Raw genomic sequence first — 17,468 nt, forward strand, 5'->3', positions numbered from 1 at the left:
TTGTATTTAAAAATATTTATTAACTATTGTTTTGAAATATTTTTTCTAAAAAACGGGATTTAATGTACACAATGCATAATCACGAATAATGTTTAAAAAAATATATTAATTTTATTTCTTTTTAGATAACGCAAACAAATTAATATTACTTGACAATGAGAATTTAAAATTAATGGTTTATACGTATGCATATATTATAGTTAAGTAAATAATCTTAATTTAGCTAATGGTCTTAAGTTTAATTGTCTGAATTTAATTATTGAAATGGTGAAACCATATAAATATAAAATGTATGCTTATAAAGTAACAATCTATTCATGGTGTACATTAAATATATTAGTGTATTAAGGACTCAAGAATAATAAATTTATCTATTCGAGTTATTCAAAAATGTTCGTCATTTCAGTCGGTAGTTATAAGTTGTAACAACTGCAATTTATATTATTCATTTTTATATATTTTGTTTTTATGTTAGTCGATTTCAGAGTAAATGGACCTTCTCCAGCGTACGCAATCCTAATTGTTCTTGTATAATATTATATGAAAGAAGAAAAAAAAACGTTTATTCAAACTCATACAACCTTATTCAAGTGGCTCTTGTATTACCCATCAGTTCAGTCAACCATGGACATTTGTTTTTCTCTAGAATCTTATGAAAACACGGTCAACATAAAGATATCGATCTATTTATAAATCTCTTTAAATTTATCACGTATATTAAAATAAACGGTTTTGGCAAGTTCATAAATGAAGAGGTCAGATGTTCTATAAATCTACATTTTTCGAGTTTAAACAATACAAGTTGTACAAAGGGATTGTTTGGCGTTTCCCAGGTTTTATTTTATTATTTCAAGCAATTCGTTTTTTTGGTTTATGCATGCTGTATTCAAAATGTTTAAATTTTTCTTGTCTTAAGGCGACTTATAACAAGATATACGTTATTTTAAAACTATTCCGACAAATAAATAAGAAGTAGCTTAAAATTAACTTATGGCATGTAACAGCACGTGTTATGAAATCTAAAATAGTTTTGAAACTGTCCTAATCAATCAATTGTAACCGATTTCGAATTTATAGAATGTGGATTTAAAGTTATTCTGAAGTTGGGTCGAATATTTTTTTCAACAGTTCCAAATCAATGTCAACAAAATGGCAATTCGTGGCGTTAATTCACGTTGAAATTGTTTTAATTTCTTTTCGTAGATATATTTTTTATTATTATCATTTTTTTTCAATTATCTGTGCTCTAGTATATTTCATTTAGTTCTTTGAGGTTTTTGATTTTGAAATATTACTTTTCGATTTAATTTTAATTTTTCTACAGTAAGGAAACTTTTTGTAAAAATCTTAAAATCTAATTTATTCTCAACAAGTGAGATTTTAGCTGAACTGTAGCTAAACACAATAATATTTATGCTGATTTAACTGTTGGCGTTCATAATTGTTTTGTCTTAATACAATCGTGGATCATGATTTACAAATTCGTGATTACAACACAATAATTTATACTGGTCAAAACAAGCGAGACAGATATCAAATGCACAATACAAAGTACTATATACTCATGTATTCAGTCTGGCGGATTATAATTAATAATATTGTAACTTGTTACTGTTCGTTTATGATTATACTTAAAATTATTTTTGTGAAAGGAAAGATATAATAAAAAAATTACCTATCAAGTATTTTAATTAATTTAGTTAATATTGTTTATTCTGATGATGGTTTTACTCTTTTAATCATTTTTAAACAAATCGTATATATCTAATACCAGATTTGCATATTTCCAAATTAATTTTCAATAATTGATTATTATTTTAATAATATTTTTTAGTGTATGTGTACAAAAATACTTTTTGATCATAGACGTTATTTTTCTATCTTGAAAGCTGCACAGTTAATTGTTTAGGTAAATTTATGGTATTTTCAACAAACTATGTAACATTATAAGAATATTGTATAAAAGTGTTGTTTACTTCGGTATATCGGGAAAATAATATCAACGATATTAACGTAACTTTCTACCCTTTCAAAATGCATTAACTATACAAATTTATAGTAAGTACTCGTATTATATTGTAAGCTACTTCAATTTATTTATAACCGGTATTGTTACAACCTCTAAAATATTTTTACTTAAATTTAAGTGGTACGTTTAATAGTTTTATATAAGCATTTTTAAGCGTTAAAATTGATATTTTTAATTACTAAATAGATGAAACCAATAGAAACTATTTAAAATTAAACAATATTTACATAATTAGTATATAACTGTCGTGATCGCTAAAATTGTATGTCATCGTATACGGAAATGTTCAAACGTCAAACCATTATTAATGACGTTATAAGACACATAAGAAAAAAATTGATTGAAAATAATTATAGCTTAAGTACTTATTATTGAATGGGTTCTTTTTAACTAAGGTTTGTAAAAAATACGTTACCTAGCTTTCTTTTTAGTTTAAAATATCATTAATATCTTTTGAACTTTTTTTTTTATTATAAATTATTATTATTACTAATAAAAAGAAAGAAAAAAAAATGAATGTTACTATTATCGACTAACACGTTATTTCACACAATCAAATTTGTAGTTTCATTATTCAAAGTTGTATACGTTGTATACGTTTCTTTTATAAGCAATTACCACCGACGAAAAATATACATAAAAATAATGTTATTTTTTTATTTTATCAAACGAAAAAGTATTTTTCATATTTGTAAATAAATAATACCTGAATGAAAATTATATGCACCTCCTACAACTAAACACCGTAATCAAAGTATAAAAAAAGATTATATTTCAAAATATAAAGAACTTACCACGGTGTAATTTAAAAACTTGGTGTAATACTTGTATTACCTTTGTATAATAGTAAGTACAACGTACAAATTATATGGCTAATTTTCAGTGTTGCATAAATCCGCAGAAATTTGAATAATCAAATTAATTTTTATGAGAGATTTGTTTTACTATGTACTTATTTGAACATGTTGAATTCGGAAAAAAATTTTCAATTACTTTTTTGAATCCATTTTACTGAATTAAGAGTAGGTTACAAATTGTATTTAATAAATGATCAAATGATATATTATTTTCATTTTTTATAAGTATTTTCTATAAGGTTTAAGTATTTAAAATAATTACATTTTGTTCTAAATTCCTTGAAATACGGAAAATATTTTAAAGACGATTAAAAATTAAAATCACAATAATATCATAACAAAATCGTAATATGATAAAATATATTATAAAATAAAATATAAATAGGTTATAACATATTTTTTTTTTACTTCTGGCGGCCCCGGATGTTTTTATGAAAGTTTAAATTGGCCCACCAATTACAAAAGGTTGAATCGCCCTGTTTAACATATCGATTTCAAATTCACTAATTTATTATATTTTACTTTTGATAGAGTAATTCATACTCGTTCACCCTTATACAGTACTATACATAACAATGACAAATCTACCCAACGGCGAAGAATGTCCGACAAATCCTGTATGTATCCTTATTACATATTTTGTATAAAACAGATTAGTTCTCAGCTTATCACACAAATATGACAATTGCACAACAATTAGTTAATATTTATGTATAATGTACAATAAGTTATTAAATTACTGATTACTTACTAATAGCACATACAATGCATATACCAATTATTGTTTTTAGACGTTAAATCCCTAAATTTTGTTTTTTTTTTTTTTACAGATTTATAACATAGCCAACTTTATCTTCAAAATAATACATTTTCACTAATATGATGTTTTTAATATAAATTAAAATTATTCAATTACCTAATATCAAATTTAAAAGACAAAATATTATCTAGGTTTCAACTTTGGCTTTTTAAATTTAAATTTTGAAGTTGTAGTTATTTGAAAATGTTGAAAATGGTTTTAACTCAGACACAACTAAAAAAAAAAACAACTGCTGATCCTAGATAACATTTTATTTTTAAATTTGATAATAACACTTTAATATTAAAAAAAAAAACATATAATAGAGTGGGTTATCACAAAATTAAAATGTTTTTGTTTTGCAAATACACGAGTGTGACATTATTTTAAATTAATTTGGAAACATATTTAATATTATCTTAGTCAAAATTATCAAAAACTAAGTACCTTATTGCATGCAATATAACATACTGATAAATAATATAAAATATATAACCCGCTTTATTTGCATGCGCTTTAATATGTTGTGTATTTATTTACTTTAAAAAAATTAAAATTAAATTCTAACTTGTTTATTATTTAAATATATTATTTATCCAGTCATAAGATAAAAAATAACCTTGTTTTTTTTTTACTATATATTTTTATTTTTAACTAATTTTAATTTCTAACTAAAAATATCATATAATTGATTACTGCTAACAAAAATATTTCAGAATCAAAAATTAACAAACCTTATTTCTCCTTATATTAATTACATTTTAGTACAAATAATGGAATATTTTTTGCGAATAACATAATATAGTTTTAAGATAAAAATCATCTTTCAAAAAAGAAGTTCTATGAAGAAAAAAAAATACTTCTTTTTGAAAGAAATAAGCCAAATGCTACTATTTTATGTATGTGATATTGTATTAAGAATCATATTATATAAATGAGTGAGTGAAACTTATTTTTGAATATGAATATATTGTGCTTTAAAATTATAAAAATAAAACCGTTTTAATATTAATTTTTAATTTAATACACCGGTAAATCAGTGTAATGTATAACATATAGCTCAGAAATGATGGATTAGTGTTAAGCTATAGGGTTTAAACAAAATCGAGATAAAACATTATATTTATAATAATCCCGTATAAGATAAACTAAAACAAATCCGAAACAATTAAAATATTGATTTATTAATATGTGAAAATTGAACGAAGAAAAACCTTGTAGGTATATTATAATATAAATTAGACAAGTTAAGATATTTTTTTTTCCAGAGTAAACATAATAAGCAAATCGCGCATTTAAATCAGTTTTTCCCAACATGTCGTTTACAGTGCAAAAGAACTTAAGAATTATTAAAACAATTCGGTTTAGCGTAAAAATGTCATTGAATTGAAAACAAGCATTTATAGGTCTGAAACACATAATCCATCAATTCCGAAATTTCCAAAACATTAGGTTATCCAAAATATATATTTTTATTTATTCTAAAATGTAAAATCTGTAAAAATAGTGATTCTTATCTAAAAGTCTACCAAAAAAATGACGGTAAATTAAGTAAAATCAAAAAATCACTTTTACCGAAAATTGAATAATAACCGTGAGCTAAATAAGCGGTGAGTATTATCATTTGCAAATGGTCACGGGTTAGCGAGAGAATATTATACATAATAATATGAGCGTGACATAAAAATGATAAAAAAAAAAAAAAACTCAAGAGTACCGATGATTTCTACCGTTAATGATACAATTGGAAATATTTTTTTTTACACTTACCGACGGCGAAAAAGAACGGCCACATCAGAGCGAGATGATTGCACGCGATGAGGGCCAACACGATTTTCCACGTCCAACCGGTCAGTCTCAAGAAGGTGATCCCGTGTGGAGCCATATTTATTTTCTAGGGTAGGGAGGTTCAGCGAGTAAATCGTTCACTTGTTGTTTTTAACGTACAATTTTTATTTTTCGTTTATCGTTTTTCGTTTTTCGTTTTTTTTTTTTTTTTTTTTTTGTTTTAACAAAGACGAAACTTATCGGTTTTAGAGAAAAAAAAAATTGCCTCCGTCCGTGCGGCAGATGACCACTCGACGACGGTATCAATAATAGTCTATAATTATTTTAACGGACCATTCGATCGGATGTGGCGGGGTCTCGTCACGAGTATTATATAGTGTATATTTTCGAAGTTTCCCGCGCGCGCTACCGTGCCGTCGCGGATCGATGTGTTCGAATATTATGATGATATCGTGTGATGAGAGAGAGGACGTCGTCACGAACACTGGCCGAGCAACTGGTGCATGGACGGCGATAACGAATTACGATGAAATCCGGTCGGTGCGAACACTCCGTCTCATGGTACGACAGTAACGGCGATCCAGTGATCCGGCGTTGAGCGGCGGTGGCGGCGGCTGCGTCGTCGGGGACGATTTTTTTTTAAATTTTTATCTATCAAGACCGCGATCGCGCGACTACGACGACGACGACGATATTGTATCACTAGTGATAAGACAAGTGTTCGGCAGGCGCACACCGGCGTTCAGACCAACGGCGGACAGTCCACTGAAATGCCGAGTCGCGTGCGTCGACGGGAAAACGCGGTCCGTCAGTACGTGCGGCGGGCGAAAAGGCGGCGGCGGCGGCGGCGACGCGCGAACCTCGCGCACGCCAAGGGGTGGCTGCCGCTACGCGCTCGGCCGCCCCGCAATCCGGCAGTGCCATCTGTCGTTCTAGCCGCACGCTACACCATCTCCTGCACGCTGCCGTAGAACAGTGTTTTTTTTTTTTTTCTAATCATAATTTCAACGATGTCGTTATTATTATTATTATTATTATTATTATTATCAAGGGTCGGAACTTAAAGTGCTAAAAAGTATTCGGATATGCGCATACATATGCGTTTAAAAATTGGAAAATATGCAAAACTATGCAATTTATCGAACAAAATAAATTGCACGTGCACAATTACGAATTTATATTAGGTACCTCGCTAAAAAAAAATTAACGCTGCATCCCTTATGTGTTGCTGTGTTATCCTGTTTGTATACCTTCATATCATCATTAATCGAACTTTAATCTTCTTGAGTTCCTACTAAAAAAAGCAAAATCAATTAATATTTAAACAATTAGATAAGTAATTTTATTTGTTACCAGTGTTGCATTGAAGTAAGAGGCGTTTCATAATGTTCTCGAGTCTAAATGGTCTCCGATTGTCAGTCAACAGATTTTTGTAAATCGAGTAATATCTCTTCACATCCACTGTTGAGCATACTTGTAAAAACTTAAATCATTTGTGGTAAGATCTTCAGGTAGACCATCCATATTTACACTTTTCCACTAAGTATTTTCAATATCTGTTTTAGTGTTTGTAATCCGTTGTTTTTCTTTAAAACTGTTTCAAATTATAATATAATAATAATTTATTATCATCACTGTTGTGTCGTCGACGCGGTTAACCCGTCCGGGAGGAAGGTTGCTGCGACGAGTTCGGTCGACGATATGTCAGCGGTGGAATTTATGTGTTTTGAATTTTTTTTCGTATTTTCGATCATCGACTCGGATTCCATTTTGAAGATCTACTGGCTGTAAAACTGATACTAACAAAATACACGAACGATGGTTGTCGAAATTCGTGTTTACCAAAATATTTTCTAGTTCTCGGATGGTTGATATTTCGTTTTGTGATTCAAAAAATTAACAAAATATATTTAGTTTCCCTAGGTTTGTTTATTGATTTGCTTTTATATGTTTAAGCACAACACGATCATAGCTGAAACTTCAACTATTATTAAAGTTTTTGACCCTAAATCTGACTGCAGCCGTATAGGCTTTCAAATATCTTAAATGTTATAATCATCAATTTTATTTTTACACGTCGATTTTACATGAAGTACTTGACGTTACCTTAGGAATTACGATATATTTTTGAATAATTTTTCTTCCAACGTCTAAGAGAATATTAATTTGGTTATAATCCAAAACTTACTATTTCAATTTTCCTCTTTTTCAGTATAAATAGAGTTTGGTAAGAATTATAGAAATATTTTAAAGATATGATGGTAATTTTGCTAAAAATATGTAATATTTTAATAAACATTTATTTTCGTTATGTACCATAAGTAATATATTGTAGTTAATGACCACAGTTGGTGGTAATCTCTAAAGTAAAATATACTAAGATATTTTCATAGTCAACATTTTTGACACGTTAAAACTCAGTAAAATGTAAAACGTCATAAGTCATCAGTTTTAGTGACGTTGATTTTAAATAATAACGAAGTCAGATTCTCGATAATTTATTATCAAGTGATAACATACACACAATATTGAACATATAATTAATATATTACATAAGATCACACAATAATGCATATTACGCATCATTTTTTTTTTTCATTATAAATGTAAATCACGTGATCGTTTATATCTGTAACGTGGTCATATGGTTACCTATATAATAAATAGGTTCAACTATTTAATGAACTATGATCAACTTTCAACACCTACTCGTTGATATATCTTACAACCGTGTATTGTTTTGCTATTGCTACATTGTTTTTGATTAGTATTTAGCTTTTATGTTACCTTTAAAATTGCACTCTATATGATATTGTAATTAATAATATTACTGTACTCAATGCCTTCGGGCGTGTATTTCGAATAAATAAATAAATAATATAAAGGTATGCACTCTGTGTTCACTGCATTATAGTATTTCCCACGCATACGTCATGCATATCGAAGCATAGTACTTATACATTGTTAGAAGACAATTTATCTTTTTACTTAGATATGTGTTTAGTTACTGTAGAATATAACTTATTAATATTGTAACTAATCAACTAATCGTGTTTTTATATTATTATAGTCCTCATTTAATACAAACAAATTAAATTACTGAATCACACAATATGCATTTGTAAATGTATAATATTTTAATTTAATAACTGTCCAGTGTTCTATAATAATTTGAAAATAGTGAAAATACTAACTTGTGCATTTTATAAAATTCCAGTATCTTTCAATTATGATAAATAGTGCATTGGTGCCTAATTTTGAAATAATAGGTTTTATTTAAATTTGAGAAAATGGTATGGGTTATTACATGTTTTTTTTAAACGAACAAACTATTTACCATGATAATTATTACTTTTCAACATTATTTGGAAATAGTAAAATTCGACGTCATTCATCGATAATTTTAAAATGATTTTAACAATGGAAAAAGTGTCGATAAAATAAAATTACATCGTTAGATTTTCCTTGTGCTTCTCTAAAAGCATCATTATATAACTCAATTTTAGAAATAGTACGTTTTGGTTTGTTATTTTACATTTGTCTTTAATTATTAGAACTGTTCGACACAATAAAATAAAATAAAAATATAAAATAATAAAAATAATATTGTTTGTATTCTCAAAAAGTGGTGACTGGTTTATTATAAGAATACCACCTTAATAGGGTCAAATCATTGTATATAGTATACAGGTTGATTTTTTATCATTAAACATTCATTATTTCAAAAATTGTTGACTTTTTTCAATTTTTTCCCAACATTTTTAGAGTCGTGTTTTTCTATTTATAACATTTTTTATTTGATAGTGAAATCACTATTAACTTTTGATTTTCAAATGACAACCTAAATCAATAATTGCATGCTGCTAAACTTGTTTTCCAGAAAAAAGCTTCGTCCAAATAATAATTCGTCTCTTCCCCACACCTCAAATTCAATGGTCTAAGTCGTGAATGATATCGTTGTATCTAAAATTCCGAACGCTTCGAACATTTTAAAACCATTTGATATTTTATTATGTCACAAACAGCGTAACCGTTATAGCGATCGAATACGTTTTTTTTTCGATTTCTCTGATAAAGATGAGAGTATGTGATGAGGGTGGACGCGTTCGCCCATCGTTTATGATTTGTCTTACCGCACACGAATAATACACATTTCGTTCCGTCCTACGCCTTTTTTCTGCGCGTGTATATTATGACGAGCACGCACTAATATTGCGTTATACCGTTGTCTTTATTTCGCGCAATTTCACAACTCAGACTGGACGCTTTAATATTAATCTACTAAATTGTGTCTTTTATGTCAATGATGACTGAGGATCAACTCGTGGTCCACATTTGACCCACTAAACCTTACCAGTCTTATATTTAAATTTGAAACAAAATGTACAGAAAATACAATTATGTTTAAGATATTTATACTTATTTTTTCTTTTGGTCTCCAAAAGTCATCACTGGTTTATATCGCGGGTCAAACGAGGTTCGCCGTAGTTTGACCCATCGCATCTTGCAACTGTGCGTGCGTACATAATATGTGTTATTTCGAATAAGTTTCCACCGTGTGATCATCGAAATCAATTACCCAAACTGTACTCTTATCGATGATAGATGAAACTTTGATGACACTTAGATATCCAATATCGTAGGTCATGTGGTCACGATATCGATTTATGTTCGTTATGCAAAGTAACGTTGTTTAACGGAGGTAGAAAGTTACACAGCTCGCATGAACGCGGTTATAAAATATTTTTCTTATTTGTTTGTCTTCATGGACATTCGTTTTCAATACGTTCATCATACTGGAACCATACAAGGTGTACATGCGTAAAATTAATCAGATTAGTTAAGTATATTCGATTGTGGTTACAAATTATTTCATTCATGAAATACTTAATAAGTGTGTGATTTGAACGCGAAAATATAAATATAAATAGCAAGAACTAAAAAAAGTTTTGAATAGATAACGGATTGTTCGTACAAGTATTAATATTATTTACGCTTTATTGACAAAATGTGTATTGAAAAATAAAAAAATAAAAAAGTTTTTAACATACGTAGAACTGATAGACGATAATAATGGCCTTACTTTTTTTATTTTAGAATACACTATACTCACATAAATCAATCACGAATAACCTATGGTAATTTCAAGTTAAAAATGTTATCGTGCTCAGATATGCCAAGACAAGTGAGCTCAAATGACATATGGCAAACGCCAAATTTACTGCAAAACTTTCTTTAACGGTCAACGGCCTTAGCGATATAATATACAATCATCGAGTGTACACAGAATTCAGTTAATAATATTTCATTTTAACAAGCAATTGTGACAATCAAGATTCTCACCTCTCAACAATAATTTAGAAACGTATAGGTTTATGTTATACATTCCTTTTTTTCTGGTTAGATGGTTAGTAATTCGCACTATATGTAACAGATATAACAATTGGAGCGTTTTTAATATATAATACGATTGAATGGATCTCAATTTAGTAATAAACTAGCTATCAACTGTCATTACATTTGGTATATGTCTTTATTTTTGTAATAGTATTACGATGGATATATTTTGCCAAAAAAATAGCATAATAATAATAATAATAATAATAGCATAATATGCTATTATTGTTATTAATTTTCGAGTTAATACAAGCTTACCGTAAACAATGCGAATAAGTTGACATAAATAATAAGTAATATTTTAAAATAATTAAACTACATTTTTTCAAAATTTGTCATTTTGTATAGTAAAATTTACAATATAATTAAAAGTTATAAGTTTTTAATTTTTACAAATGGTAAACATTATGGTACAAGTAGAACTTAACTATAGGCATTCGATTTATAATACAAAAATTATTATGTATTATAAAAGCCTATAATACGTGTGCAAAACTTCATAATTTAATTCGGCCAAGTCTAGTTGTGACCCAATCTATGGCATTTTGGCGTTAAATTCTGGCGTATATTTAACAATATTATTTACAACAATATTTGAAATTATAAAAATAAAATAAATATAAAATAAGTGTAAATAGTTTTATTGGAATACGCATTGAGATATAAAATGTTTATAAAGACTACAAAAATCGACTAATATTTCAGTAGTTATCAATGCAAGTATATTGTATAATAACTAGGGGACCGATTTAAATGCAAATAACATTTTTTTCTGAATCTCCTAAAACATTGCTTTTTAAGCACAAAGTTCATTTCATATATTATCAAGAAATTAAATAATGTATCTTTTATTTTTATTTAAACACATTTTTTCAATGTTAAAAATAATTTTAAGAGCATTTTTTAGTGCATTTTTTAAAAAAATTTCTGTCATGAACGCATTAAATCGTATTTTTTTAAGGAATTTTTTTTGTTTTTATAGCATTTAAATTTGTTCCTTAATAATAATATTATAACCATGGGTGTATATTTCTCAATCACGAATGCTTCTCTTTACTTGGGCCAAAATGCTCTTTATTTGAGCCATTGTCGATTACATCTAATTAGTAAATATTATACTTTATGACAATTTTATAACTGATTATTATACTGGTACAGACAGCAGATATACTGCCTGTATCAGTCTGCTTTTGTAGTTAGCATTTTATATCACCATACATGTTCAATTTTATATTTATTTTTTTATTAAAAATAAAATATTGTTGTAAATACTAAATAATATACTTACGCCAAAACATTATTATCTACACCAAAATAGTATTATCTACGCCAAAATGATCTTACGTTAAAGAAGCCATACGCCAAAGTAACCACGCCAAAAACATTCGGGTTTCAATGTTTTTGGAGTATAAAAAAATAATTAACGTCGGTATTCATCGTTTAAATACGGAACTTCGTTCTAATTGAACTTCAAATGTATATGAAATTAATTGTGACCATATATTTTTGATATTTTTACATAATTATAAGAATTATTTGTGTAGGATCTTATATTCAATTTTCAAAAAATTTGACGAGTGAATAATTTTTTTATTGATATTTACAGGAAAATAAAAATAAAATTAAAAATTCTATATATTATATGAATAGTTAAATAAGAGTTAAAATAAATTGAAAATATTATTATAGGAAATAATAATATAAATATTTGGTGAAAATGTTAAGTATTCAAAATTATTTTATTTTGAATTACAATAAAAATAACAAGTCAAATACTAGTTTTGCATAAAATATCCCATTCTTCTTTATTATTTTTTTTAGACCACTATAGTTCTAACTAAATTCAATTTGCTACCAGAAACCAGCCCAATGTTAAAAATGGAAACACTTTTACTTCCCAAAATGTGATGACATACAGAAAAAAAACACTCTCACATCATTGTAAAATCAATACATTCACTCTCTGCTCAGAATCTAAAAATTGTAAAATTGTTTTTAGAATTAAATTCAATCCTAATCTAATCAGCAGTTTTAGGAATCAATCATAATATTATTAAATTTAAAAAATATAATGGAAATACTGAACTGATATGATATGTTTTAAAAGACGACTTGAATATTATAAAAACCATTATTTTTACAAAGTATTGATAAAATTATGAATAAGATTCCTAGTTGCTTTCTAATAAATTATATATCATACTTCTAATGAATTTCCTGATAAATTCATTAATAAAAAAAAAAAAATACATTTCTTTCCGGACAAATATTGTAATTTCAAAAATAAAGCTTTGAAAAAACAAATTGCGTGTACTCGTAAGCTACATTTCTTTTAAGTTGAATAATAACATGAGAATAAATTTGAAACAAAAGTTATTTGTACAAGTAAAATGTGTCACAAACTTAGAAAGTATATACTTATATATTTTACTTTTTTTTCTTTACAAATGACAGTTTAATTATACACAAAATAACTGCTACAGAAGAAACTTATTTGGTTCTAAATACGTTTATCCAAAAAACATTTTTCAGGTTTATATAATTAATGTGTAAAAAACGAAAATATTCAGTATCATATACATTTTACTTTTTCAGCGTATATAATTCAAATGTATTTTATCGTTAAATAAAGTTGTCATAAAAAATTAATTAAAAAATAGAAATGCATAGATTTTAGTTATAACATATTATATACATTTAAACTGTAAAACAGAAGTGGAGCAAAACCTTTGAAGAAAATCGTAAAAAAAAAAATATCTAAAACTGTATTAGTATGTATAGTGGCAAGAACGTCTAATAATATAGATTTTTAATTTTAATAAATTATATTTTGATCATGATACAAGAAATTATTCTTAATTATGTATAATATATTTTATATAAAATTCAAATAATACAATAAATAATAATAAAATGTAATATAAATTAATAATTTGATTCTCAATAGTAAATTACTATTTTTTTTTTATTTATTTATTTATATATTAAAATATCTCGTGTCTTATTTTATCGTCTTCTACTCATTTAAACATAATTATTTAAATATTAAATTTAATTTTAATAAAAATAATAATAATACTGTGCTTACATTAAATGTGATCAATGGTTTAAAAATGAATGAATAAAATATACTAGTTACAGGTATATATTTTCAAACATTTCTGTCATAATTATGGTAGAGCTTCAGATATTTTTTTGATCTTCAGATAATTAATAATTATTATTTTAGTGGGATAGTTTGAAAAAATCCTGTGTTAGTGTGTTATCTGTTCTGTCTGCTGAGCATGTCTTATATTCTATTTGAATAAACATTAAACATTTAAAGATAAATACAGTTATATACGAAAAGTCCATCGTAAACAATTTGTAATAAATAAATATTTATTAAAAAAAAAATAAGTTACAAATTACTATAACAAGTCCTTAGCAATACATACAACATTGTTATAACACATAGTTTACAATATTAAATGTTATTGTCGGGCGATGTAACACGCCATTATTGAACTAACCTTTACGTAATTTTTTAGTAAGTAATATTTTATATTATTATTATGATATAATAGATGGATAAAGAAATAATATTACTATAAATATAAAAGATAAGTTTTTTGATAACTCATAACACTAAAATATTTTATACTTTATAATATTATTTCAATTTTATTAAATTGTATTATGTCCTTTCTGATATTTTTCATCATTTTTTTTTTTTTTTTTTTTTTTTTAATTTTACCTTTTATACTTTTATAGTCTACGTAAGTCTTCACCATATATCCTTAAAATAATAATATAAGTCTGTTATTATCTTGGTATATTTTCTCTATCTAACTTAACAACTACCTTTATTATCTTCATACGAATTTTTTTTTTTTTTAGGTTTATCGTCAACGCTAAATTATCTACACAACTGCAATTACTTTGGTGAACACTTAAATATTATTTTTATGATTTGTTTTCAGAGTGTTTGTTTGATGTTGACGGACTTCTTGAATGTTTATAACACTTCTACAAATATTCGTTGAATAAGACGTATTTGGTTTAGTTTTAAGATTTTAATCAGAATATTTTTTATCATTCAGGTGGATGACTTTCTTTTTTAATAACGATTTATAATGAGGTTTTTTTTATGAATGGTTCTTCTGTATCCATATTACCGACCAAGCATTTTCTTAGTTATATTCCTCACCTGGAGTATTTTTAAAATTTTCCATCTTTGGTTTTTATAGATATAATTATTAATAATGGTCTCGGTTTATTTCTTTTGGTTCATTATGTGACTGATTTACTATATTTCTGATTTTATTATCATAAGTACATTTATTGTTTTTAGAGTACACTTTGAATATTTCCAAATCAAAATACATCTCTTGGCTAAGTGTAATTCTTATTCATTGAATACCATTATTTTCATCTTGCTAAAATATTGTTAAAATGTATATATATATGTATATATCCGTGATAAATGTAATACGTTTTTAAAATTATGAACGTTGGTATTGCAGCATAAAAATATATAATGTTTAGTATCAATAACCACACAACAAATAATTTTGAAGCATTTTGGTAAAAAAGTAAACATTTCATTTAATTATATTCATTAAAATATAATAAATTAAATAGTATAAAAATATATAAAAAAAAAACACAATTTTAAACTAACTCATAAAACTAAGAGTTCTGAGCTCGAGAAACATGAAAACAATAGAAAAATAAGTATGTAATAAAAAAAAAAAAAAAAACAATTCCTACTTATTGTAAGAATAAATATAAATATATATGGTGGGAGTACACTCAAATCGCCAACCATTTTACCTTCAAATTGCCAATCATATTTTTTTTTTTAAAGTGTACTTGAATCGCCTTCCGATTTTAAAAATATAATTATATCGAATTGCAAGTAGCTTATTTTAAGCATTATATATTTATAAGTACCAAGTTCAATTAATACTTCATTTTTGTACTGAATTCACTTTTGGTATATAAATTAATCGATTTATAGTTATAATATAATTTGCTTGAATTATAAGCATTTATTAAATGAACGTTAAAAATAATTGATAAATTATGAGCCAATAAATATTTTATGTGTGATAGTCAATAATAAAATTTGGTACAAGATTCCTTATAAGTTTATATTATACATATTACAAATACAAGAGCATGTCTTATATATACATTTAAATTTTAAATTTAAAGAAAAATCATAAAAGTCATGAAACTTAACAAATTATTTTGCAGTTGTAAATTTATAAAATGTTCCATTTTTATAATAAGACTTAGAAATGTAATATAAAATTCCTTATAAGTAATTCATATTGAAACCAAAAATCCAAAAAAATATCTAAGCACAACCATATTTTTGCCATAGACATTTTAAGTCAAAACTAGGACAAAATAACATCCTTAGACTATGAATTTTAATTATTTTAAATATAATTATTGAGTGTTTTATGAACGCTGGGTAAACATTTTAGATTATTATATTAATTTAGAATTGAGACGTTTATATTGGTTGATATAATTAGATCTTAGGTATCGACAACATTTTTCTGTTTAGAATATATATTTTTTTTTTAGGAAGGAAATTATATTGAATAGTGGCTTCCTTATTGGTTAGCTGCAAAGCCTACTTCATGTATGGATACACCAGTATAAATTTGCTTGAAATTAAAAGATTTTTCTTGAATTTGCAATAAAATGAGAAATGATATTTTTGAATTAATTTTATGTTTATTTTACTTTGTTTGTTTGATATAGAGTTTTATTTCTTTTTATTTCATAAAACTTAACTTCTAATTTGTTATTTACATTAATATCTTATCCCCCTTTAAAAAAGGTTACATTATGTTTTATTTTTTTTTCTAAACTATGATCATAGTTAACGTAGCTTAACCAGGGCTAAATTAGCATAATTAGGCATAATTAAGTCCACAATAATCGAAATAGGAGTCCCGGATATAAAACATGTAGTAAATAAGTTGGGTTTCAGCTATAAACCCGCTTATCTACCTAGCTGTTTGACTCATACAAAAGTTTAAACACAGAAAAGCAAATTTTTAAAATATTTTTTTAGTTTGCCAATTCCGCAACTTGAAGAATTCGGCGATTGTTTTGTAGAAGATTAAATCTTCTGTTAAATTTTAATGGCCATCGGCCATCATACAACCAACTGACAATCAAATACAGTTATTCTGCAATAATATACTAGACACTTATATCGCACCTGATGTTACGTTTTCCTCAAATATTTGGTGTGAATTTTCAGCTACAACAAAGAGTTGCGATTCATATCATTTTGCATTAAGCTGACGCTTTTATAGCATTCGTCTTAATATTTTTAATTTTGTTGACGAACTATTAGAAGTACTTCGTATGTAAAATTACGAAGTAAAAAAAGCTTAGAACAATACTTATGGGACAAATTACAAAATAAACTATTAATATGATAACCCAATTTGAGTTTGTTAAATCTTTATCACTTAAGTTCTGAGAACATAATATTATAAAAAACACGTTCCAAAACATATATATTATTTAATTGAATTATATTAGAAAAATGAAATTTATTTTTTAATTTATACCATAAGATTTTTCA

General features: G+C 26.1%; 2 protein-coding genes across 2 annotated transcripts in view; one reads left to right on the forward strand and one right to left on the reverse strand.

The window, feature by feature from the left end:
- The window catches only part of LOC113555708, a 347,759-nt gene extending 341,540 nt beyond the window's left edge, over window positions 1–6,219 (reverse strand). The window contains exon 1 of the mRNA XM_026960223.2: window positions 5,456–6,219. Coding sequence (XP_026816024.1) covers window positions 5,456–5,570 — 115 coding nt within the window. The 5' untranslated portion in view covers window positions 5,571–6,219. The remainder of the gene's footprint in view (window positions 1–5,455) is intronic.
- LOC113555707 (monoacylglycerol lipase ABHD12-like) overlaps window positions 1–17,468 on the forward strand; it is a 77,729-nt gene that overhangs the window by 33,286 nt on the left and 26,975 nt on the right. The gene's annotated exons all lie outside the window — the stretch shown is intronic.

This window comes from Rhopalosiphum maidis, chromosome 3 (assembly GCF_003676215.2).
Source record: "Rhopalosiphum maidis isolate BTI-1 chromosome 3, ASM367621v3, whole genome shotgun sequence".
Classification (NCBI taxonomy): Eukaryota; Metazoa; Arthropoda; class Insecta; order Hemiptera; family Aphididae; genus Rhopalosiphum; species Rhopalosiphum maidis.